Source organism: Nycticebus coucang, chromosome 7, assembly GCF_027406575.1.
Source record: "Nycticebus coucang isolate mNycCou1 chromosome 7, mNycCou1.pri, whole genome shotgun sequence".
NCBI lineage: Eukaryota > Metazoa > Chordata > Mammalia > Primates > Lorisidae > Nycticebus > Nycticebus coucang.
The window spans coordinates 52,134,404-52,162,068 of NC_069786.1; the positions used below are offsets into that span (position 1 = coordinate 52,134,404).

The window sequence follows — 27,665 nt, forward strand, 5'->3', positions numbered from 1 at the left end:
GACTTGTTTTTGGTAAATTTACTCAACGCAAGCCTTTTGTTTGGCTCTTCAGTAGCTCTGGCTGCCCGTGTCAGTTAAGTTTACTTCCCCATGGGTTAAGTTAATAGATGAATTAATAATCCACAGCATCAGTAAACGGAGAAACAAATGGAGTATGTGATGGATGCTGTTTTTTCCCACAGGGCAGGAATTTGATGTGAGAGCCAAATGCGTTATCAATGCCACGGGACCTTTCACGGACTCCGTGCGTAAAATGGACGATAAGAATGCTACAGCCATCTGCCAGCCAAGCGCTGGGGTCCATATCGTGATGCCTGGTTATTATAGGTAAACCCTCATCCAACACTGTGGTCAATGCCTGAGAAAGGGGATCACAAGAGATAGTGTTTAATTTCTTCTTTTAGCATAGCCTTCTTAATGACAGGTTACCTTGCCATTCTAGATGAGGAGAAATAAGTAAAGGAAATCTTTCAAAACACAAAATACACAAGAGACTTGGGAATTTCTTAGCCACTTACACCAGTACTTATTTCTAAAGGTTAATCATTTGTGATCTCTTTATCTACTTTGTTCAGTTTAGTTCAGAGTATAAGAATTGGTATTTTTGAGTTATAGTTTTAATTAAGGCATTAAGAAATTAATTTTAGCCCAGTGTAGGGTCATATGCCAGTAATCCCAGCACTTTGGCCAGGAGTTTGAGACCAGCTGGGCAACACGGCAAGATCCTGTCTCTACAAAATAATAAGAAAAATTATCTGTGCACCTGTCGTCCTGGCTACTTGGAAGGCTGAGGCAGGAGGATGACTGGAGCCCAGGAGTTTGAGGCTGCAGTAGGCTACAGCCATGCTGATGTTCTCCTATGTGGGTAACAACAGAGTGTACTCCTATGTACTCCTCGTCTCTAAAAAAAAAAAAAAAAATTACTTTTGTAAAATATCCAAAATTGCTTATGAAAAATCTGAGAATGTGGGTCACTCAGGTGTTCTTGGGTTTATAACTTTTGAAGTATATTTTAAGAAATAGTATACCGAGTAAAAATCATATATAATTTTTAGTCTAGTAGATTAACAAAGATAATTGAGGATGAAGAAGTGGAGAAAGGTGAAATAGAGATGACATAAGAATATTAGTTGAAAATTATTTAAACTGAGTAAGGGTACATGTGGGTTCGTTAAACTCTATTTTTATAAATGTTTGAAATTCTTAATAAATCAAAAAGGAAACATCTATGGAGTTGTACGTAAAAAATTATTGTTCCTAAATGTACATTTCAAGTCATCTTTGGGAAAAAATCCATATGGCCATTTTAAGAGTATAGAATATGTGTCCTGTTTTTATTTTTATATGTGGTAACTGTAATAGTTCTATGTGAAATAGTGATTAACTTGCAACAGTATTCATTATGACATTATTCCTAGTTGACAAAGATTAGCAATCACTTCTGTGAATTATAAATAACTTTAATGTCCTTGGAAAATACTAATGATACCACCATGTTAGTTTACAATGTAGAACTCGAGATTTTATGTACAGTAGGATCTAAACGTTATTTATGGAAAAAGACTGAAAGGAAATGTATTAAATATTAATGGTGATCAATAGGATCATGAATGACAGTTACCTTCTTACTTATTTTAACAATTTTCCATAGAGGACATACAAAGTTTTTAATAGTTGATAAGATAGATGCATAGACACTATGATATTTTATTGTCTGTATTCTCTTAGAATGCTCCCCTGCTGCGTTATAGATAAGGTTGTCCTATTAATTATTGCTTCTCCAATAACTAAATCTTCCTGAATAGTTCAAGATGTACCTAATTTGTGCCAAGTACAGTTTGACTCAGAAAAATGTTAAAGACGATTTCTTATCCACCAACATCCAAGGTTCCCTCCTCACTTTCTGGATATCTACGTGAGATAGGTAGACAGTCTTTGGATTTTTACTTTGAACTGGAGATACCGAGGTGCCTCTTCTACCTTAGTAATAGAAATTTATGCAGTGGTACCTAATTGAGTATTTAAAACTGTTAACCAGAAGTTTATTTCAAATGAAAAAGACAGAAGAAAATTATCTGTGTTCCATGTTTCCTGAGAAGTTTTTAATAGTTCCAGACATAACTATATAGACTAATTGTGTGTAGATTAAAATATCCAAGGCCAGCTAGCTTATAAGATATTTATTTTTTTGGGGGGGGCTTTGTTTTTTTTAACATCTCTAAGATCAGAGTACAGATGTCACCATCATATCTAATCATCAAATCCTTACATTTGCTTGGATTTTACATGTCTCAGTATATTCTAACCTGTATTGTGCCTTATGTTTTCTTACTCCCATCCCATGATGTCAGACAACACATTATTCCCTAGAAGCCTTCTGCCAATTCTGTTACTTCATAATTAGATCCTTTGGGACAAAGTTATTTTGTGAACCTTCGGTTTCCCATCATTACATTGGGAAAACGTTCTGCTCTTTCAGAGTGCATAGACAAGGAGATGGTAGGGAGGGAACGTTACGGTGGGAGGTGATATCTTGGTATAGGACTTACTGGGTTTGTTCACCACTTTTTTTGGCTTCTGATTCCTTATCTCACAATAGTACCCAACTTGTATAAAGTTTGACAGTGTTCTTTTGATTTTTTTTTTTTAATTGACTGTTGTATCCCCAGCTCTTACTACAGTGCCTGGCACATAATAATGCCTAGTAATTTTTTTTTTTTTTAATGAATCCTACCAATATTTTTGTGAACTTGCCCAGATGAGATAGTCACTTTATTTATAAAAATTTTAAAATAACATTTATGAGATTTTTTAAATACAGAGCATTTCAAATACGAACATAAATGATGATTCTTTAGTTTACTTCATAGATAACCTCTGTAGGCAGAAATAAATAAAATAATTACGTGATTAGAAATTTCAATCACTATAGAAAAATAGAAATGAAGAGTGAAAGCATTCCTCTTTTTTCCCTCCTTCCATCCCCCCCCCAATCCCAGTTCTTCTTTGGTAATCAGCAACCCTCTCCTCCGATTCCTGCCATAAAATTTTGTTTTTGCTTGCACAAATGTATACCCTGTTGAAAGTTTTGCATGAAAGTGGTCGTGCACAGCATTCTGTACTATGTTTTGTACACTTAATAACAGAGTAGATTGATGGCTTATGAGAAATATACTTCTATATCACCTTGATAAAATATTTTAAAAACAGAATGCCTTTCTTAATTCTAAAAATTTGCCATTAGCGTTAGACCTCCTCCCCATAAATCACGAAGGTGTTAGTCATAGACAGTGACTATGAGACTATGACTCATTTAATGGGAAATGCCATTAAAAAAGCACAACTACTGAATCCTAGTAGTCATAGTCTCATTCTATTTTGGGAGAAATTAATATTCCCACTTTTAGCACTGTGAGCTATAACCACTACACATTGTATTGGAAGCCTTAAAGGAATGGTCAGCAGCCTAGTTCCCATTCAGGCTCTGAGCCCCTTCTCTTTGGATTATGGTCTGGATTGAGGGTTTGTCTTCTCTTTCAGCACCGACCTTGAGGCAACTATATGCCTGGCATCCCATAGGGATGGTTTTCCCTCTATGTCATTCTCTTGGGTAGTGTCAGGAGTTCTTAGACTGAAATGACTCTTTAGTATCATCAGTCAGTCACACTTAGCTGTTATAACTCAGGGGCTTTGACTGTGTCTTCAGGGATGAACCAGACCTGGTCTGGACTTTCTGGGGCTGCCTTACAATGGTTGATGATAACTTAAGACTAAGCATTTCAGTTAGAAACTTGTCAGTCTTAGAATCCAGTTGACTTCAATAATCATTGATATTGTGAGTGTAGGCTAGTAACTGAAGAGTAAAGAGCCATGTGCACACTCATCTTGTTGGGCTGTTTTGGAAGTACCTCTATAGAATCTGTTAATATATTATGACCTGAACTAACATTCCACATGTGGAGTTATCTTACACCATGATAGCAGCTTTTGGGGGCAGAGGGGAGAAGGAAGAATTGTTTTAATTTCAGAAAACCCAACACACTGGTATTATTTTTTAAAGTCACTCCTTAGTTAACGTTAAGAATAAATCTGGATTTCCATCAAAGCTGTGGTTAAATGCTCTTTCAGGAAGCAGCAGTAATGCAACAAACGACTAAAATATGTGCAAATAATCTTTCTTTAGCCTATTGGTGCTTTTTACTAATGACAAGAGGTCAATTTTTCCCCCTATAATGTGTGTACATACTGTTAGCTCTAACACTGATTGCTAAGTAGTTAACAATAAATTGATTTCAGTTTAACTAAGGGCACTTCAGGAAAGCAATGGTCTGCATGAGAAAAATTTTCATTACATTTAATCCTAGACACACACATAAATTAGCAGCAAGCTTTTCCTCCTGATGTCAAATGAATCATACACATTGGAAAAAAGACCTATTGCTTGCTGCATTGCCTATACTGAAATAGTTGTTGGTATCCATTCTCAAACTTCAGCGTGACCTTGCGGAATTAATCCTTCGTAAGAAAACAAACTTTACCCTAAGGAAGAGCGTGAGTTAGGTAATTTAGAACTGATGAAAGATATTTCCGAGTGGATTCTTAAATTTTTATACCATTCATTAATAGCTCTGTCTTCCCTCTGTGCTTGTTAATTTTATGTTTGAGACATACATCTTCACTTAACAGTAGAATCTCTACAGGTTCCAGTCACGTGTGTGTTGGTAACCATCACCTTCACCTTTTAAACTGCTTTATTGCATGGAAAGTTTTTAAAGGATTCAGTAGTTGTGCTTTTTTAATGGCATTTCCCATCTAGGTTGCTGACTACTATAATCTGATGCTTACATTTATCAGTTTTATTATTTTAGACACGTTATATGATATCTGGATCGTGAGATGGTCATATATAAAATATATCAGCATATAACTTTTCCCACAAGTGTTAGAATATAAGTTATCTTTCTGTTTCAGAATAGTACTGTTTATCAAACTAAATGTTTGAACTCTGAATGAGTTAATTTTGAATCCCAAAAGGACTGATTTACTCTAAAGGCACATCAACCTAGGATCAAAAAATGGTGCTTACAAAATGAATGATTAGGTAGTTCTTTTAAGATTTTTAGACAATTTTATGACAAATACAAAGAAAAAAGAAGTCATATCTAGAGTGCAAAACCACTTGAATCTTGTATAATAGTTTTCAACATATTAGAGTGAAAGTAAAATTATTTCCTTTAAGTAACACTGAGTGAAGGTGAGACTCATAGCTGAAGGTCTAAAATGGTGCTTTTTGGATTTGTTAAGTAGAACTGTGGATCAGTTTCTCCCGTGTCTTTCAGGCAGGCTGTGAATAGCAATTTCTTCCTGCAAAGGCTGAGTGGATGTAACAGGCACTTTATAGAGCCAAGGGCTCCTTGCAGAGAAAGACTAGTTAGTATACCTTGTGTTTTAAATGAAGGTGATCATTAGATAAGCTGACAGTAGATTTGTTTTTATGAAAAATTATTATGATTTTAAAAAAATTTTTGTAAAGATGGGGTCTTTCTATGTTACATAAGCTGGCATCCTGGCTTAGGCTCCCTAAGTGCTGGGATTATAGGTATGAGCCACTATGTCCAGGCTAAAAAAATTATTCTTGATTTGCTTTTAAATAGTCATAAGCCTTTTATCCCTATACATTTGAATAAATCTTTTTTAAAAAAATTAAGATGATGATAAACACAAAAAGTTGACTTATGTACTCTTAAATTTGTGTGTAAGAGATATTTCTTGAAATTTGTTGAAGCCAAATAGAATTATTTACTATTTGAGAAATTGTATTAAAAGAACTAAACATGTTTTAGAAAATACCTTAACACTTGCATGATGAGAATTTAGCCATCTGAAAATTTGTAGTGTTCTATTTAAATATAACACTTTCAAATTTTCCACTTAACAAAAAGCACTTGAATCCCTGATTTTTTTGAAATAATAAAAAAAAAACTTACAGATTGCATTCTTCTCTTTAATAATTTCTCCAAATGAATGGACTAAAATAAGTTTCCAGTGATTTAAAACCAAATTCTGATGGGTTTTGTTAATTTTTTTTTTACAGTTTGCCTATTCTTTCAAATGTGTTTTAAAATTTGGTTTTAGAATATTCAATATGTTCAGTGAAAATTTTCGACTAGTATTTTAGAAGATTTCATGTGATCTGTTAGAATCGGTAGCCTTGAACCTTGATTTAATAACATACATCCACTAGTATCTTCTATTAAAAAGATTTTCATTGTTTAGCTGATCTGTCCCTTTTGACCTTTTCCAAGGACATTGTTATTTAAGTAGTAGTAGAAAACTGAGCTCTTTTCTTCTGGGCGCACTTCTTGAGCTCTCTGTAACCTTGAAATAAAGTAAGAGATCTCATATTTGGTGAAGTGGCACAACTTCATCTAGGCACAAAGGAGTAAAGAACTTTTTGATGACATTTTAGTTTCTAGAAAGGTAGGCCCTTCACTTTCTCATGTACTTCTGAGAACTTCTAGTGGAGGATGTGTCAAATGTCAGATGTCTCAGGAAAATACATTTCACAGACGAGAAAAAATGTTGAGGAGCTATCCTTAATGGACATTATGAAAGAAATTATAGACATTTATCTTACTGTTGTGAATCATGTAAGGAGCATAAAGACCAAAACAATTAGGAGCTGCAGTCTACTTTTTAAATTAACCTTTTATTGTTGAGCTGTGGAGAGGTAGGTAGATCTACTGTGGAATATTATTATGATCATATTTGCTTCATTCCTTTTTGTTAGCCCAGTTTTTTTTTTTTCCTTTAGGAATTTCTAGATTAGGGTAGGGAAGGTAAAAGTATTCGTTTAAGTCTTTATTGTTTCTTCATTTGAGAGTTAGTGCATAAAATAGTTTATAGGATGTAGATTACTATTTTTTTTTTTTTTTGTAGAGACAGAGTCTCACTTTACTGCCCTTGGTAGAGTGCTGTGGCGTCACACGGCTCACAGCAACCTCCAGCTCTTGGGCTTAAGCGATTCTCCTGCCTCAGCCTCCCGAGCAGCTGGGACTACAGGCACCCGCCACCCTTGGCATATGGGGCCGGCGCCCTACTCACTGAGCCACAGGCGCCGCCCCAAGATGTAGATTACTATTAAACTTCTGCTAATTTCAGACGTGAATAATCTTTCTTTTTACTTCAGCCCAGAGAGCATGGGACTTCTTGACCCAGCAACCAGTGATGGGCGAGTTATTTTCTTCTTACCTTGGCAAAAGATGACTATCGCTGGTACTACTGATAGTCCAACTGATATTACAAACCATCCCATTCCTTCAGAGGAGGATATCAACTTCATTTTGAATGAAGTGCGTAATTACCTGAGTTGTGATGTTGAAGGTAAGTGAAGCATTCCTGTAAGTTTGTCCACTTTCATATCTCAAACCCTTCCAGCACTCTCCAGGCTGATTCATTTTCACACGTGGTCTACGGTAACTATTCCTTGCTCCCCACTACTTCTTGAAGTTTTATGAGGCCCAAATTCTAACACAACAGAAAGAAATTGCCTTTTCTCTTCTGCTTTCTACATCCACCTGAAACTTGTGCATTCCTTTCTGATCATTTCTAAGGGCAAGGTCGGAGTACCACACTTGAGCTCTGAGCACTGATGCACTTCCAGAAGAGGATGGAATATTTACATCACAGTTTAATTTCTACAACTTGGGAGAATCTGATTTACAGATAGAGGATTTCCATAGGAAATAATTAAACAAAGAAACAAAAGGCTGGAGTTGTGTGTTGTAAGATGCTTAATGGCCTGTTATTACATGGATAGTACAGTGTTGACTTGTAGACTTAGCAAAGAGGGACAAGTATGCTTGTTTTAATGGAAAAAACAAACAAACTTTACTTTCTTATAGAGACATTTTAACTTGGGTGCCAGGCATTTTCCCCAAAGAACTTACACAGTGATTGTGATACTCTTTTCTACCTAGGCTAGCCCTAGAAGTTCCCCCAACATCCTTTTATATTTCCTATCTTGATTAATAGTGTACTATCCATCTAGTGACTCACACTAGAAATGGCATAATCATCTTTGGTGGTTCTTTCTTTTTCCGTGTCCTACCTGTGAGTACTCTGAACACTGTGCAAATCCCTAGCCCTGTATTTTGCCCTGGTTCATTCCTATGTCATTTCTCACTTGAGCAGTTGCATCAGCCCCCAGCTGGCCTCTCTATTCCCATCCAGTCTAAACCTTCCATCAAAACTTGCTTCCTAAATTACAGCTCTGACCATCATTTCCCTGAACAAAAATGTCCCTGTGATGTCTCCTCATTGACTTTAGGAAAAATTCTAAACTCTCTTACACATAGAACATAAAGCTTTTCACAACTGGTCTTTGCACATTTATATTCCACTACATCCCCTTCCTGCATTCCAGGGTCTAATTGTCTTGTATTACTTATCGTTTCCCAGTCAGGTCATATACTTTGAAACCTCCATGCCTTTTTTAGGTTGAAGCCTTGCTCTGGGATGCCTTTTCCTTCCAGAAAAATATCTTGGCAAAATATTTATACTTCAGAAACTACCTGTCCTTTGTATTTCCACAGGATGTTGGTCATCCTGCCTGTCAACATTGTATGATAGGTAATAGTCAACTCATATACCCACTAGAGCTTCTAGAGCTTCTATGAAGTCTTTATACAGTATTTAGCAATAAATTTATTAAAAGTAGACATATATCTGGGCCTTACGATCAGAAAGTTTAGATTTTTGATGCATTATACCAAATTAATTTAAGAGCTGAGGCTTTATGTTGCTAGTTTCCAAAATCTTAAAAATCCTTTGCAGGAAGGATAAGAAATTACCTGCTTATGCTGTAGAGAAGCTGGATGTGCTAATGTAGGTTATGGAAGGTCGCTGTGCCCATTTGTAGGTGGGAGTCTCCACCAGTGAAATCATCCCTGGGCTCTCACAGAGACTGGGTCATTTTTATTCTGCCAATAAATAAATAAATAAATAAATAAATAAATGGAAGATTTGGCAATACCTGGTTGGTCCATATTCTGCCAATAAATAAATAAATGGAAGATTTGGCAATACCTGGTTGGTCCATAATGCTCTTTTCAATTAACACACATTTTCATAGTCAGAATATTGGTGAAACTAACAGAGTTATTATTAATTCTGATGTTTGCTAAAAGTGGTGAAAATTAATATCTAAACCTTGTAAATTGGCCCTTCTCCTGGTGGTTGGGGAATATTTTGAGATTAAGGATTTTCCAGGTAGCAAATACCTGGGGTAAAAGCAAAAGTGATAGCTCTTTCTTAGGTTTTATTTATTTCCCTGTATGTACCATCTATCATATCTTTCCTATTTATAAACTTGTCCTTTTAAAGATGATTAAGAATGAATCTTTATAGTTTCTTTTCATTCAGACTTCTCATTGACTAAAGGCCTTCTATTAAGGAATTGATTTGATAAATGAATGTCACTTAGCTAAAGTAGGTCTGTATCTTTAAGGGAGGACATTCAAATTTGTATTTTTCCCCCAGAAATATTGGTGAAACTCAATTTTCTCTTTTATATTCATGAAATGTGAGAGAATTTCCGTTTCAGGCACTACTTTGTCATTTGATTACATGCTGTTGATAAATGTGTTTTTAATATTTATATTTGTATGTTTCATTTTTAAATACTCTGTCATTACTGAATACTTTTATGCTAAACATATTTCCTATATTATCTTTTCGATTACTTGTGACAACTTTGCAAGGTTTATCTTGTAAGTCCCACTTTATAGTTAAAGAAACTGAGGCCCAGCAATGTTAAGTTTTTTGCCTGTAACTAATTAGCTTTGGAGCCATAATGTGAGTATAAGTAATCCGGCTCTAACACTTGTGCTTTTAAATCCTGTGCAGTACTCTGATTGGTAGTTCTGAGTTTCATGATGTGATGTTATATCCACCAGGGAGTGGATTAAGTCTATCAATTCATTTCATGAAAGCTGCTAGACACCTTTAGAATGACAATGACCTTTGCTCTCCACTAGCCTTATTTGGATTTGAATGTTAAACTAGAAGAGATGTCATATCTCGTAACTAATCCCTTGGGCCAACTAGTCTTCTTTACAGATTTAAAAATTAAAAAGTTTGATTTAGTTCCTAAAGCGATAGTTCTATAATGTTTTACATTCACCAGCATTGAAATAATCATTCTAAAAGGATTTATTAAATGGATAAGTAAAATTCCAACAACAGTTTCTGAGCCTCCCCAAATGGCTATATCCTTAAGGGAAAAAAAAGTGTCAAATCTTAACACTTCATGCTGTTCACAGCAGCTGCCACACTTCTGCAAAATGCGTCAGAACAATTCTGAAAAGCATTTTGCCTGTTGGGAATAAGACCATGTCTTCTTTTACAATTTAGAAAGCTTTACATTCACAGGCTGAATTTTCTAGATTACTTGTTTGTTCTTTTCTGAAATGGGTAATTGATAGTTCTGCAGTTCGTATCGAGTTAGGAAGAAAAATGATCTTTTGAAAAATGTATCATTAAGTCTGCTGTGTAGAGGTTAATCAGAAGGATGCAGTGGCAAAACTAAGCTATGACTTAACGGGATTGAGAGAGACAGAAGATTTGCCGAGTGCTTTATCCATGTAGTTTTTCTGGAGTGCTTCTCTAGGCAGCTTCTTTCCTTGTACACAGGTTTTCACATATGCAATTAGTAGTGTTTATAGATTGCCTCTTATTCAATTAACAACTGAGCTGGCCATATCAACTCACTGCAGACCTGCCTTTTCACTGCCAGAGATTGTACCAGGGTTATCAACTTACACAGACTTGGATGTCTTCCAGCTGTTTAATTATAGTGTCACGCGCTTTGCTTTTTCTAGTTTCATTAGTTTATAAATGTAAAATGGTGTCTTATTTCTGTGATTAACACTTCATTTCAGCAGGTTAAACATGCTGGTAGAGAAGTATTGATTTTTGACACTATTTCCCCTGTGTTCATTTAGATATTTTCACATGCCTTTTATTGATTTTTTTTTGAAAGTGGCAAACATGAGAAAGAACACCCCCAAAACGTATCCCTAAATAACTAATGTGAAGCAAACCGCACATTTAGCTCTTAATTGTCACTTCCTGTGGGTTTCATTTTCTATTAATTTTTAAAACAAACACTCGTCTTGCCAAGTATGTAAGAGTAAAAATATTACTGTTTAAAACAATCACATCATACTTAATTTTTTTTAACCAGCTGTGAAAATTGTCTATTCAACTTTACTGTTTATATTTTACCCTTAATGTATTAAATATACTGAAACACGAATGTATTATTTATCAGGGATATAATAAAAATAATTTTAAAACATGATGGTAGAGGACTTTTTTACTTTCTCTCTACCTTTTGAAAATATTGCCAAGTGCTTTTAGACACACTGGAGGTAAACCATGGTTCCTCCACCAATCTGGAAATTGGCACCTAAAAAAATTAACTGGGTACTATCTGGGGGAAGCACTCTAATAAGTGGTCTTTAATGATGGATTTTTTCAACTTTATTTAATAATAGTTTTGTTTCCTTTCATTTTGTTATATTTAAATCATTCACTTATTTTGGAAAGTAGTATCCAATTATTAAACACATCGTCATTAGAAACTTATTAAAGCCTAGCATATGCCTCAGAGGCCCAAGTATTCTTGCTTTTGATTTTGTAATAATAGCTTATAGTTTGATATAAAAAATTCAGAGACTGCTATAATTTACTTAATATTTAGTAACTCTATGTGACCCTTTAATTGATGTAATATTTAGGGTATTGAGAAATATTTGAATTGACATTGCTGAAGACTTCCAACTTGTTGAGAAAGAGATGAACAGTAATGAAATCTTGTTTAGTTATTCTAGCAGTGTGACAGCCGGTGAGCCTTTGAGCTCTGAAGCACAGAAACCCTGGGTTATATTATTTTCTTCTCACGTTATACCATTGAGAGTGAAAGTAGGTAAATCTTACTGCTGCTCTTGGCCACAACCTGTGTGATAGAACCAGTTTCATGGTAAGAACTCGAGGGTAGAAGCACTTAAGTAAAAATATGTTTTATTTCTGTGAACTCATGAGATTAGTAAGGTGTAGACCGGTCAAAATGATCTATTTGGAACATGGATGACAGTAAAGTGTTTGGGGGCTATCACAGGACATTTCATTCTCACGAGCAAAGGAAGTGCAGTTAAATTAATTTCAATGAAAGGCTGCTCCGTTAAAGACGTGGGCAAAGTGGCCCTGGTGAAAGTCTCCTGCTTCCAACCAGGATGATCGTCCCAGGACAGTCTGAGACCTGCTTGGAGGCTTTTTACTCTAGAGCTTCTCTCTGTTGTATGATAGCCATTAGCCACTTGTAGCTATTGAGACTTAAATTAATTAAAATTAACTGAAATTAAAATTTAGTTCCTCAGTCATGTGAACATTTCAAGTACTTTTTAATTTGCAAGCTGCTAATGGCTAGTAAATTGGACAGTGGAGTTACTTTTTTGCATCACTGCAGAAAGGTCTATGGGACAGTGCTGCTGTTCAGAATCTAGAGGTATTTAAATAATTTAGAAAAGGAAATAATAGAGTCATTGAAATTGGGTTTTGTTGTTAAATAAAATAAAGAAATTCTTTACCTTGTAAAACAAGAACTATATATATCATAAGAAGCATCAAGAGGTGATTAACTTAGTGATTTAGCAATGTCTGAGATACATGACCCTTGTTTATCTTCACTCGACCACCTCCAAGTCGGTTTCTTCCTAGGGTTTTTTCCCTGTGGTTATAACATGGCTGCAAGGCAGAATTAAAAGATATCTTAGTAATTCCTTATTCAAATTGCCCATATACTATTTCAAATTTCTTTCTCAAGAAAACTCTAATTAGCATTTGTTTAACAGCTTTCCACTGTGGATAAATAGGTGATATAGAGAGAAACCTGTTGGCTAAGTTAGTTCTTTTTTATTCAAGAGTTTAGAATTAAGTGTCTCATGTTTAGCTCTGCTATGTCCCATAGATGTAGATTTTACCTAAGGTCCTGAACAGTCATTACTGAATTCAAGTGGCGAGGCAAATTACTTCTGCAGCAAATAGAATTTTGAATAATCCACAAGAATCATTAATTCTCAAGATTGGGAGAGAACTGACAGGTAGGTAACCTGACCCAACAACCTCCTGGTATAATAACATAAAAATCCTCCCGGTCATAAAGATTAACTCAAATTTTAAGTAAGAACATATGATTATCTTTAAATGTATCCTTTTAAATAAGTTTAATCCCAACATTCAACTGATATAATTCTCAGGCTAAAAAGATGAGCTCTAAGATGTCAAGCAAAATAAAACGCATGATGAACTATTCCTTAGTCAGAGCGTTTTCTTTCCTCCTTTCTTTTTATTGTTTTATTTTATTTTTTAGTATCAATTACAGAAATCAGGATTAAAAATGGTATCAGTATACACAGTATTTTACTTAATGTTCCTCTATGCATGAAAAACTTGAATGGTCTTGAGTGGTCTTTTTGTTTCAGACAATTCAATTTCATAGATGTGTTTTTCTGCCTGTTAGAAAAGGTAAAGCATTTGCCACAGATTATTTGCAGATGCCTCAGATTTACTCTGGAACATCTGATTTTCCATCAAATAATTTTAAAATTAGTCAGAGAGCTTCAAGAGTTGAAACCAAATTCCTGATCAGTGTGGCTACTTTAGGAATTTCACAGACACTTGAGGGACTGTGTGGTAACCACAATGACGTTGTGAGTGGGTTGGCTAAGTTTTGTTTTTATCTCAGAGGGCGATGTGAGCTCTAATGGAAAATAGTGGTAATTTCCTAATTAGGTTTTTGGTAAAGATTAAAACACTTTGCTCTATTTGTGTTGAGGTTTTACAAGACATGTAGAATTGTGTAAAGCAGGAATTAACCCCCATTCCTTGGAAGCCATTGGGATTAAATCTATTTAAGACAGTGCACGCATCAGAGGGGCAGATCTAGGAATGGAATCTCAGTGTTGAGATCCCATATGGTCTCCAATTAACGAGACGGCTTAGGCTTTCCTCATGAGTTAATTATGTTTTCTTCCTTTGTTTCCATTTGATTAAACACTCCCTAGAGGTATATGGGTACCTACTCTTTCAGATTATGGTATTAATATTATAATCATGTTAAGAGTATAGCCCTTAAGGAGGTACATTAAAATATGCCAAACTTACTTTAGTTGGATTTATCTTTATCACTGATCTATTATTCATTTTATATCAAAACAGAGGGACTATCTGTCATACAATATAACTTGTTATTAGGGCCTTTTTACTGTACTTGGTAAGGCATGTTTATGTTGGAGGTTTTTTAAGGAGTCTTTTAAATATTTCAAGGAGTCTTTATGACATTTTACACAAAGAGTCTGCTAGATATATATTTTATATTTATATATATACACACACACATATATATAATGCCTGAATACTTTTCAGGAGCTGCCATATGTAGCCATATAGGGTATTTAGTGTACAAGGGCACATGACCAGTGGGCGAGTGGGAGCTGAAATCCAGCCTGCTCTGTGCTCACAAAACTGCTCCATGCATGGAATTTATTAATTTGAACTAAAGCATGCACACAGAAGTCCCGATACTTCTATATTATATGTAAAATATTACCATCTCATAATTTGAAATGTAAATTGTCTCAATTTATCCTTTTACCTTGATTTTTAAAATTGTGGCTGAATATACATAACATAAAATTTACTATCTTTAAGTGAACATTTCTGTGGCATTAAGTACTTTCACATTGTGCAACCACCACGCCTTACATCTTCAAAACTTATCTTCTTCGACTGAAATTCTGTACCCATTAAACATTAACTCTCCACCACCCTCCCCCCCAACCCCTGGCAACCACGATTCTGCTTTCTCCCTCTATGAGTGTGAGCACTCAGAGCATTCCACTCATAAAAGTGGAATTATACCGCACTTTTCTTTTTGTGACTAGCCTATTCACTTAGCATGATGTCTTCAAGGCCCGTCCGTATTGTTGCATGTGTCAGAATTTCCTTCTTAAGTATGAATACTATTTCATTGTGCGTATAATACTGTATTTGTTTATTCATCTGCTGAGGGAGACACTTGGTTTGCTTCCACCTTTTGGCTATTGTGAATATTGCTGGGAATAAGAGCGTACAAATTTTCTTTGCTTTCAGTTCTTTTAGGCATAGACCCAGAAGTGTAATTACTAGATCACAGGCTAATTCCAAAGGTTTAATTTTTTTTTAAGAACCATCATACATTTTTCATAGTAATGGCATCATTTTACCATCTCACCAGCAATGTACAAGGGTTTCAATTTCTCTCCATCCTCCCCAGTACTTAAATTCGGTTGTGCTTTGTTTGTTTTTGATAGTGGCAATTGTAATGGATAGGAGGTGGTATCTGATTGTGGTTTTCATATGTATTTCCATTAATAATTAGCGGCATCTAATGTCTTTATGTGCTTATTGGATATTTGTATATCTTCTTTGGAGAAATGCATATTCAAGTCCTTTGTCCATTTGTTAATTTGGGCTGTTTGTTTTCTTGTTGTTACGTTTTGAGAGTTATATACGCTGGATATATGAAGTAGTCTTATCAGATATGTGATTGGAACGATTTCCTCCATTCCATGGGGTGCCTTTTCATTCTGTTAACAGTGTCTTCTGGTGCACAAAAGTTTTTAATATTGATGAAGTCCATTTTATCTATTTTTTCTTTTGATTTCTGTGTATTTGATGTCATATCCAAGAAATTAACAAAATCCAATCTCATGAGGCTTTTCTCATCTATGAGTTTTATAATTTTAGCTCTTATGTTTAGGTCTTTGATCTATCTTGAATTAATTTTTGTATGCACCATAAGGTAAAGATCCACTTTCATCCTTTTGCATGTAGAAATCTAGTTTTCCCATTTTCTTGAAGTTTTCAAGATATTATATAAAGTCAATATTTTATCAATATGTGAAATAACGGGAATTAGGAAGGAGGTCACATATGACCTCAAGGCATACTTGAAGCAAAATTGTACTTATACCTTTATTATCCAGGGATGGATTAGCTGATTCACCACAGAAAGTGCAGCAGGATCAGGTGGGCATCCCCTGCCCTGGAGTCCGTATTCTTAGGCAGCTGTTGGGTGACTGCACATAGTCAGCTTCCTGATGGAGAAAGGAAAAGAAAAGCCATCCCTGAGGCTGATCTAGATGAAGAAGGATAAATTCTGAAAACCCTGCCTTTGGGTTTTGCCCTTGCCCCTGGTGGCAGACCAGAAGCACAGCTGGTCTTTTTCCCTCAGTCATTTCAAGATCAGTATTGAATGCTGTTCCGTAACTGTTCTGATTTAAATTTTATTGATTCTGGATATAGATGGAAAATTGTGTTTTGACAGAGAATAAAGACAATTTCATGGCATCTAAAGTATTGGAAGAACTTCCACACAAGTGTATACCTACTAGAAGGAACTAGTATACCTGTTTCTATGTCAGTTATACAGATAGTGGGATAAGAAAAAAAAGGTAAGAGTCTAGAAATGATCAGCAGTTGACAGTACAATTTGGTGGGTAAGAATGAGGGCTTTAAAAACATAAAGAACTAGATTCTGATGTTATTCTACTGATATAAGAAGTTTATGAACTGCTATCTTCTCAAAGGTGAAGGAAAAAAAAAACTTTATCTTGGGCAACAACTTGGTTGCTTACACTTTTTTGATCTGTTTTCTCACCTGTTGGGTGAGAATAATAAGCACTGCTGTGGGGCTTTGTGAGACTGAGTTGAGAGGTGGCTCCCCAGTGCATTGCACAGTGGCAGGCCTGCTGGAAGTGCTCAAAAAGAGGGTGAAAAAATACCCTATATGGATGAGGGGGAAAAATACCCTGTCCTAGATTTGTTTGTTTAATTAATAAGGATCTTTGTTGTCTCTGAGAAAAGACAGCAAGTTCGGCGGCGCCTGTGGCTCAGTGAGTAGGGCGCCGGCCCCATATGCCGAGGGTGGCGGGTTCAAACCCAGCCCCGGCCAAACTGCAACAAAAAATAGCCGGGCGTTGTGGCGGGCGCCTGTAGTCCCAGCTGCTCGGGAGGCTGAGGCAAGAGAATCGCGTAAGCCCAAGAGTTAGAGGTTGCTGTGAGCCGTGTGACGCCACGGCACTTTACCAGAGGGCGGTACAGTGAGACTCTGTCTCTACAAAAAAAAAAAAGAAAAGACAGCAAGGCATATTCTGGAAAGAAATTTAACAAATCCTAAGCCTCTCAGTTGGTATTTATTTCTGTTTTTCCCCCTTTTCTGTGATTGTAGCCACTGTATATGGCCTTAGCTGGAAAGTTGCTGGGATTTGCTTCATGGCCTCCTCTTCGGTGTCAGTGCCAGTGATTTCCAAGCTCTTTCCTTTTTTTCATGGAGATTATCTTTGTAACAAAATAATTCTTCAAGAGTTTTTCTTGCACCTATCCATTCACTTGGTTCTTATAGTTAAGGGTTCTCTCTGCTTTTTAAGTGCAGACATGTGTGTGCTTATCACTGAACTCTTTCCTTATTAATTATTAACATTTTTCTTGAAATATGTTTGAGTAATACTTACAACCCTCATCAGTGAGAAGAGGGGACGTCCTGGCAGCCTGGAGTGGTATCCGGCCCCTGGTGACAGATCCCAAGTCTGCAGATACTCAGTCCATCTCCCGAAATCATGTTGTAGATGTCAGCGAGAGTGGCCTTGTCACTATAGCAGGTATGAGATCCTGCCTTGTCATTTGGATGTGCTTTACATATGAGCTGGACTTAAAATGTCCCACCAAGTCTCTTTTAATTCTCATGAAGAAGGATTTTCTTTTTATGATTCTGAGTAAAGCCTTACACATAACTTAGCCACATTTTCTATAAACAACCGGTGAATTGTGTTATTAACAAGCTGATAAATGGTTAATTGTGTGAAAAGTAAGGCACGTCAACCTAATCACTTGTCCATCAACTTCTTTGTAGGTGGGAAGTGGACAACGTATCGATCTATGGCAGAAGATACCGTCAATGCTGCTGTCAAGACTCACAATTTGAAAGCAGGACCAAGCAGAACGGTTGGGCTTTTCCTTCAAGGGGGGAAAGATTGGAGCCCCACACTCTATATTAGGCTTGTCCAGGATTACGGCCTTGAAAGCGAGGTGGGTTTGCGTTGCCATGTCATCCTACTTTGTACGTAATCTCTCACTGTTGCCGGGAACAGAATTGGCAACCACGATGCGACTTTCTTAATTTAGAGTTTTCTTTTGCTCGGCATGTTTCCGTATGGGTACTGTGGAAATAAATTAGGAAAAGGGGATGATCTTACTTTGCTTTAGTTGCCCCAGGAGCCACGTAGATTTTTAGCAAGGTTTCATTAAAACCCAGAGTTTATTTGGTTGTTTCCTAGACATGACATCTCCAGTTCTTTCCATCTCAAGCATAAGGAATGCTGTTCTTCAGAAGTGATGTCTGGAGCAAAGCGAAGCTGAAGCTTCATCAGTCACTGCCGCAGTAATGCATGGGTAGTAGTGTTAGTGCTTGCCTAAGCACTCGAAGCCCAAGTGGGTTCCGCCCACAGACTCGCAATCTAATACTCTGCAAGAGCTATTAGTTACAGGCTATAAGAAACTGACAAGATAGGCACGTGCCTTTTTGGCTTTGTACCTGGGAGACGTTGGTATTCAAAGTACCTGCCTAATGCAGTTTTGTTTTTCTAGGTGGCGCAACACCTTGCAGCCACCTACGGTGATAAGGCTTTCGAGGTGGCCAAAATGGCAAGTGTGACTGGCAAGAGGTGGCCTATTGTTGGAGTGCGACTTGTGTCCGAATTCCCATATATTGAAGCAGAGGTATGTGAATGGGCACGTGGGATTTTCTTGTCTGCCACGGGATACCTTTCATCTGTTCATTTTTTATCTTCTTTGAAAATTATATGTAGCTAAGTTTTACTGCACATGTGTCACTACAACCTGGAATAAAATGACTTTCCAGGGCAGATTATTTCCTTTATAGGATTTCAATTTTATTTCCAAAGTGATATCAATAGTGGTAGTAATAAAATATGGATCTTTTTCCTCCATAGAGCTGTTTTAAATCATATTAATCCACAGTTGTCCCTTTAGTGATTTTGTAGCTCTTTATGTTTGTCCCACCTATGTCCTGCCAGGTGACATACATTCATGTGACAATTTTTTGAAGACTTAAACCTTGTTTCTCATTAAGCTTTCAAGTCTTCTGAAACCAGAGACCATGCTATGTATTTATTTGTAAATCCACTGACATTCGTTAAGCATTTACCTATGGATTGAATTCAGGGTTTCTGTCCCCTGGTCAATCTAAGAGATGAGACCGTAACTTTTTATACTTGTTCTTTGCCTGTTCAGCTGCGTAAATTAACATCTCCATTATGTATAAGTGAAGAGAGTGCGGTGGTTATTGTGTATAAGTGAAGAGAGTGCGGTGGTTATTGTGTATAAGTGAAGAGAGTGCGGTGGTTATTGTGTATAAGTGAAGAGAGTGCGGTGGTTATTGTGGATGGTTAATGAGAAGTGATGCAGTTTGCATGTGTATGTCGGGCTCCATTCAGGAAGAAGCATTAGCTCCTGTCCAATTCATCCCATTTTCCCAACCTCCTTTGGCAGGCAGATGGAGGATCTGTATGATGCCACTATTTGTCTCATGCTCGCTGGAGAACCAGAGAGGATAAAGAAAAATGCCACCTTTCTGAAGCACTAATTTGTTTTTTCAGTGAAACTTTATTTCCTCTTTCTAAATAAAGGTCTAAATTAATAATATTTCTCTAATTCAAACTCAGGTGAAATATGGGATTAAGGAGTATGCCTGCACCGCAGTGGATATGATTTCACGGCGCACTCGCCTGGCGTTTCTAAACGTCCAGGCCGCCGAGGAAGCCCTACCCAGGATTGTTGAACTGATGGGCAGAGAACTGAACTGGGATGATTATAAGAAAGAGGTATTATAGACAAGTCTTTAAAACTACAGTTCCCATTATATGCGTGAAATGGTTTGGTCTGTTAGTAGCGTCCAGCCTAATTTTTAATGATGACCCAGATTTCTTGCAGGGTCTGCGTGTGTGTGTGTCTTTAGTGTTGTCTTGTACCAAACTTCAGTTATTCTTGGAAAATCTCTTAAAGAAAAATGCTCTTAAATTTGTGGTTATAATTCCTGAAGAAGAAAGATAATAATGATGGTGGGGTAGGACCTTTTATAGTTTTCATTGAAAACAATCTTAGAACATACCCAGTGAAATTCACACTCCCACTAATTGGCCTTTGGTAAAAAATAGTGGTTTTACTGCCTGACCACCAAGTGCTTATCGTTTGTGTCGTTTGAGATTTTATATTTATGTTCAGATTTAAAGGCCAGTGATGCTTACATGGTCACACACACATATTTCACAAGATTGGGTGTTTTGTATGAAGCAGAAGACTCTATGTTTTTTAATTAACTCAAACTACTGTGATAAACAGGCATGTGCAGCATTTCTGGATATTTGTTCGTAAAACACTTTCTGTGCTCCTTGGGATTAGTTCCTTTTCCCCAAGTCTATTTTGAAACCATTCCATTTAGGTTCTTCTGAAATCACTTTGTTGTATTAGCTCTGGTCAGTCTCCCCAGTGACCAACATGTTGCTCCTTATACTTGGTAGCTGTTGGTTCTCATTTTTTTTGAGACAAAGTCTTACTATGTTGCCCTCGGTAGAGTGCTGTGGCATCACAGCTCACAGCAACTTCCAACTCCTGGACTTAAGTGATTCTCTTGCCTCAGCCTCCCAAGTAGCTGGAACATTGTGGCCAGGCACAATGCCTGGCTATTTTTTTGTTGCCGTTGTCATTGTTGTTTAGCAGGTCCGGCTGGGTTCAAACCCACCAGCCCCAGTGCGTGTGGCCAGTGCCCTAACCACTGCGCTACGAGCACTGAGCCTCAGCCCTCATCCCAGTGCGTGCGGCCAGTGCCCTAACCACTGCACTACAGGCACTGAGCCTCGGTCCTCATTTCGTATGACCTTCATCATGACCTTCATCATGACCTAGTTGATTCCGTGTTCCTTCTTGAACTTTTCTTTTACTTTCTAGAACACCTCTCCTGATCTCTTTTTAGCTCTCCCAAACTACTTCTCCTAAAGACTTCTCCATGTCGTAAATAGCTGTTCTACCTTTTGGTTGCGCAGGCCAAAACAGTAATATCCTACTTCATATATTCTCTCACACCTTATTTAAGTCCACCAACACATCTTGTCAAATCAGTCTTCAAGGAATGGCTTGAATTCAACTATCCCTTCACACATTCAACTACCGCCACATTGATTCAGGAAACTAACGTCTGTCACATGGATCATAGTAATAGTTTCCCTCCCCACAGCTGCTATCCTTTCTTAGTGCTTCAGTTTATTAAAATATGGTCTAGATCACTGGCTGTTTCACCCTGAAATTGTAGGGGAGGCCTGGGCTGGAAATACAAATATGAGTTGATATTTAGTGTAGTTAACTACAGACAATTATGGACAGGAGGGGTCCAAAGACTGACTCCTATTGCACATAAAAAGTTAGAAGTTGAGGAGGTAAGAAGAATCCAGGAAAAAAGAAAGTAATGCTAATGAAATTGGAGGAGGTATGAGAAGACTCAAGAGGGAGTCATGACCCAGAAGGTAAGGAAGAAAGTGTGTCTTTTAGTCTGTTTGGACTACTCTAACAGAAATACCTTAGAGTGGGTGGCTTAAACAGCGAATGTCTGTTTAGAGGCTGGGAAGTCCAAGGTCCAGACACCAGTAGATTTGAGGTCTGGAGGAACCCTGCCTCCTGGTTCATAGACAGACATCTCCTTGCTGTGTCTTACGTGGCATGGACATTATGAGTATCTGTGCTGAAGGTGCAGGAAAGAAGTGAGCATGTGGCCTGTCCTTCAAGCATTCTCATTCTGTTGTAGATTCCCTAAGAATTACCTGGAAATGTGGGGGGAAAGGAAGATTCCGAGGCTTCATTTTAGACTGTCCGAGTGAGAATCTTTAGGAGGCTCATATTTTAAAAATTCTTCAGTAACTTTAATGTAATATATTAGTGGAGGCAAAAGATACAAAAGACTTATTATAGTAGAAGAAGCAAGCTCACTGACTAAGTTCCTGTTGGAATTCATACAAGCAGTCAACTGTGGGCCGGGGATTGAACACCAGGTGTTCTGATCCTGGTATGAGAGCCCTCCTCGCCCTGCCCTGCCCCCTGCCCCTGCCTTAGCTGACTGGCTTGTAGCTCTCCTAGGCTTGAGTTTCAGTGCATTCAGCTAACACACTATACAGAGGGAGCACAGGAAGGAATCTCACTCCTGAACTATTGCCAGTCATTTTCACCATATAGAAATTTTGAGGATAATTTGTTCTTCTAAAAATTATGGTTGGGATGATTTGAATATGCAGGAACATATTTTTTTGCTATGAATTCAGGCTGTAGGAGGGAGGAAGAAGGGTGGAAATTTTATAAACTGGTTGTGTTTGGCCTTCCTGGGAAAGCTGGTTTCAACTTCAGTTCAAATTTTATGAGCAGATTTATGTGCTCAGAAACACCCTCCCATCCTCTTTAACAAAGAAACATAAATAAAAGACTTAGAGTTATTACTCAGTATGTGAGACAAAGGAGTATTAATGAGAGCTGTGGACAGTCTAGAGAGAACAAAGAAGAAGGAGAAAAAAGAATTAAAAGGTTACAAGTTGGACTTCTGAGAAAAGGTTAAAAGCATTGGGATTATTTAACCTGCAAAAGTGAAAGAGGAGCAAGGTGATAAATAACTCTCTGTAGATGAATTGTGGTTGTTCTTACCGGTCAATACTTAATGAGTGACTTGTATACTGAACACTGTACCAGATATTTTAGGAGAATAATAAATAGCTCATAGTTGCAAGGATCTTGACATGTAATTGGGTGGTTACAAACATACGTATCTCTGAAATGTATGTACATTTTCCAAAATTTAGAGAAATATTTAGAGAAACTGTTATTCAAGATCAAAATTCTGCCAACTTGGAAGAATTAATTAAGGAGGAAGGCGATGTCTGAGGGAGCTGGGGATGGATAGAGAAGTGGGGAGGTGTGTTTAGAGAGAATGACACTGCCAAATTGTAGTCTGCAGGGCAGGACTTAGTGCATGTGAAAAGGCAACTACCTGGTCAAAAGAGTGTGGGAATTCTGAGTTAAATAAAACTGTTTTCTCTAGTGCAGATAATCTGGAACCTTGAAAATGGTTATGTGTGTTTTCATTTTCCGAAAGGGAACTTATCTGGAGACAGACCCAACTCTCATTTTTTGTGAGAGCTGGGTGCAAAGGAAGACTACTAATGCTTAAGACATATTTTGGGAAGTGCTGCTCTGTGGGATTTGGTAAGATAAATTTTAGAACATTCAGGCAAAAGATACATGTTTTATTGAAACTTGTAAAGAGAAGATGCTTAAATAGGTTGAGCGAGTCTCATAAAAAGAATTTTTTTTCAACATTGATGTCAATAGGGAGGAAAAAGGGGCACAAGTGAGGACATGAGTGACTGTGGACAAAGCGAGCCAATAAAAAAGAAATAAAAATTTGGGAGACAAATGCTTAACAATGAAAGGAAGTGTATCAGGAACAACATGGATATATATGAATAGTGTCAGGTGTTGTTTTTGAATGTTGGGGAATAAATGCTAAGAGCACCAAAAATAACTTCTAAAAATTAAAAAAATTCAAGCCCTAACCTAGATTTTTGCTTTAGGTGACAAACATCACATTCTTGAATATTGGAGGGAAAGGAAAATTATAAACTTAGAGTTTAATACCAATGTGTTATTTCTTCTCTCTCTCTGGTTTTCACATGTGAAAAGAGTAAAATACAAATATTGGTAAGAGCAAATAGATATTCAAATAGGAGGCTACTCTAAGTTTTATGCTAGCCCAGAAAAATTATATCCCAGAGAATCTGCAGTTGGGATTATTTACCTACTGTTGATCCTTATAATATTCAGCCAATAGGAAAGGGATCAGAAGACAGAAGGTATGCAAATGCAATACCAAATTTAAAAAATGAGGGGAAAGAAAAACATAGTTTGCAATATAGTTTGCAACCTAGATATCAGTGGATTTGGCATTGATCCTGGGTGGTTTTCTAGATTATAGTATTTTAAGTTTGTTTTATCAGCATTTAGCAAGAAGTAGCGGTCACTGGAAGCTAGTAAGGGATTGCTTACATAAAATCATTTCAAACATCTCATCTTTTTACTTAGAAAAAAGAGATGGTTAGATTAGGGAAATGTTAGAGACGTAATATTGGATTCTGTAAAGTATTCTGTAAATCCCCATGTGATATCTTTGCAAAATTTGTAGATTTGTGATCAGTTGAATGACCAATGTTGAGATCAGAAAAGGTCTGTCATAGCAGATTATAAGAAGTCTGTCCTTGGTCTTGACCTAGTCTACCTTGGTTCAAGTGATTAGATTATTATGTTGATGGTATCTTTGGTATACTAATAACAAGAACTAGAAGGGAAGTGAATGTTTAATGGTGAAATGAAACAAAGGGTGAAATTTCATTAGGGTATAATTTAATAGATAAATGGCAAACTTTATGTTAGATAGAAAAACAACTCCATCCATTCAAGATAGATTTGACAAGGCTTAATAGTAACATATGTGAAAAAGAAATATGGTTTTAGTTAACTGTGAATGTATAGCCATTAATAGTGGTCTACAGCTGCCTCAAAATCCAATTGCAATCTTAAACTGAATTAATAGAAATCATATATCTAGATTGATAAAGCTGATAGTAACTCCCTTCTAGGTATTTGCCAGATCTCTGTTGAAATATTATGTTTTTGTTCTGATAACTGAATTATAAGGCAGACCAGTTGTGGTCTAGAAAAAATTACCGCCCGTGGCATAGGGATTCAAAATCATGTCTTAGACAGAAGAGTAGTTGAGACTAAAAGAAAACTCTAAAGAGGAAAGCCCATGATGCTATCTTTAAATATTTGGTAACCTGTGATATGGGGCCGGGGAACCTCTGTGTGTTTTACTATAGGAAAGTTTTGCTAATCCCAAACAAATTAGATGAATTGTAAAGAAGTAGGATTTAACCTCAACATAAACTTGCTAATGATTGGAACCATCTCTTTATGGACTACCTTCAGTGGTATAAAATTACCTTTCTGTTACTAGAGCAGTGTCGGAAGCTTCATACTTCCATTTTTTGCAGTGTCATTAAAAAAAAAATGTTGGGTTAGAAAAGCATATTATGTGACTTTCAAGGAGAAATCTCTTCCAGCTTTGATTTTTCATGATTCCTTGCTTGATGGAGTATTGATAAATCACACAGGCAATGAGAGGAGGAATCTGAGGAAGAGGTTGTTGTTGAAAGGCGGCATCAGAGATGGCGTTTCCAAGGAGATGAATTTTAAACCAGTTTTGTCAAAAAAGGCCAGGCAAAATTGGTGGAAAGGAAAATAATTTTATTTATGACAACTGGTAAATTTTCTCATGTGAAAAGAGAACTCTGTCAGCAAGGAATGCCCTTGTAGATGAAGACCTCACAGACCAGTTTTATGTCTGTTATACATTATATATATGCATGTGCATAGAATTTCAACTTATTTTTTAATTTGAGAGAATTAGTATTGATAACTTTTTATTTTGCTATTTAAGAGCAATAAGGAAGAACATTTTTAGTATCTGGTTCCCAAGAGAAAGGAAAATAAGAAAGTATAATCCCAGAAAAAGTATCTTTTCCAGAAAAAAGAGTCAGAGGTCTTATTACTGACATGAACAAACACATAAAAACACGTTTCATGCAAATGTGCGTGCCATTGTTTTATTAATATTATCTTCCTTTTACTGATGTAAATTGGCCCTCTTCTCCAAACCAGATTTTGGAAACCAGTGATGGATGTTGGAGAATTTAAGACTTGTATCAGTCAGTGTTTGCTAGATTATACTGTGCAACAGGAAATTTCAAAATGTCAGTGGCTCATCCTACCAAGCATTCCTTTTCCACTTATATTACATGAAGGCTGCATACTAACTGCTGGGGCTCTTCTCTGGATTTCAAGGTTGGCTCGCGTCTCATCTGAAACGTGCCCTTCTTACGGCATAGCAATGGGAAAGGCTAAACAAACCTTGAAAGTCACTTCTAAAAAGCTGGTTTTAAGGTTTTGTATTTGTGCAAATTTATAGGGTACAGGAAAACTTTTGTTACCTATATATAATGCATGGTGATTCAGTTAGGGTTTCAGGGCGTTCCTCGCCCAAGTATAGTACATCTTTGTTGAATACAGTCATTCTACTCTGCTATCAAATACTGAATTTATTCCTTTGATTTTACTATATGTTTTCACCCTTTAATCCACGTCTTTCATCCTTCGCCTCTTCTCCACTCACTCCCAGGCTCTTTTACCTATTTTTCTACTCTCTACGTCCATATGTTCATATAAGGGAGAATACGCACAGTTTGTCCTTTTCTGCCTTTTAAAGCATTTACACAGAATTGGTATATATCATACCCATTCATGTCCCATTGGCCAAAGGAGGTCAGTTGGCCAGCACACGTCAATAAGGTTGAGAAGTGTATGCATGAGGAAAAGTGTATGTGGTGGTGGGGAGCCAGGTAAGAGAGATTTATGAAAAATACGCACTAAAATGGAGTCATTTTGTAAGTTATTAGAATGGGAGAGTGACAAAATGAAAACTAAGAAAGAGTTTTTGCAGTAGTAGCATCAGTTGAGGCTGGGACATGGAATAGGAAGAGTGACTACTGAGGATAGCTTATTTCTTCTCATGATTCTGCAACTTTCAACTATCCGAACCCCAGTAGCAAAAGTTTCAGCATAGCTAATCTCACAAGGCTGCCTTGGCACTTCATACCACTTGATAATAGTTGCCCTAATCCTACATGCCTTCGCTTTTAGTTGCTTTTTTTGTCTTCAGACTACAAAGATTTGGTCCTGTAGATTTTGCTGATCATTTCTGTATGGGAATTCTCACAGTAAAACTAAATGAAATATCAAAACCTGCAGCAAAATGAGTGAAGCTCAGGATCATTCTGCTGTGTGAAAGCAGTCAGACACCAGGCTACATGCCATATGAAACACTTTATATGAAATTCCAGGAGAGGAAAGCTCTGGTGACAGGAAGCAGATCAATGGTTGCCTGGGGATAGAGGTCAGGGGAAAGATCAACTGCAACTGCAAATAGACGTGAGGAAGGTTTTAGGAGAATAGATATCTTCTAGATTTTAATCATGGTGGACTATACGTTTTATTGAATATAAATTGTACCTCAGTGAACCTGGAATCATGCTGGTCAGATAAGTGAAGATCTTTTTTTGAAGATGAATGGAAAAAAAGGGGCAAAACTGTCAATAATTCTTTCCATAAAACTTTGAACATCGCGTGTGTTTCTGTTTTAGGAAGAACTTGAAACAGCCAAGAAGTTTCTGTATTATGAAATGGGCTATAAATCTCGATCAGAACAGCTAACGGACCGCTCTGAGATTAGCCTGATGCCTTCAGACATTGATCGGTACTTCTTATAAGTTTCTTTATTTCTTTTTTTGTTTGTTTGTTTTCCTTATCTATGTTAGGATATTTTTCCATTATTCAATGTT

The 27,665-nt window shown here is 36.9% G+C and overlaps 1 protein-coding gene across 2 annotated transcripts in view; it reads left to right on the forward strand.

Annotated features, from left to right (window-relative positions):
• Positions 1-27,665, forward strand: part of GPD2 (glycerol-3-phosphate dehydrogenase 2) — a 147,436-nt gene that overhangs the window by 112,970 nt on the left and 6,801 nt on the right. For both annotated transcript variants that reach the window (XM_053596966.1, XM_053596965.1), the window contains exons 8-14: positions 183-327; positions 7,190-7,383; positions 17,628-17,762; positions 18,014-18,189; positions 18,748-18,879; positions 19,845-20,003; positions 27,468-27,580. In XM_053596966.1, the coding sequence (XP_053452941.1) occupies positions 183-327; positions 7,190-7,383; positions 17,628-17,762; positions 18,014-18,189; positions 18,748-18,879; positions 19,845-20,003; positions 27,468-27,580 (1,054 nt within the window). The remainder of the gene's footprint in view (positions 1-182; positions 328-7,189; positions 7,384-17,627; positions 17,763-18,013; positions 18,190-18,747; positions 18,880-19,844; positions 20,004-27,467; positions 27,581-27,665) is intronic.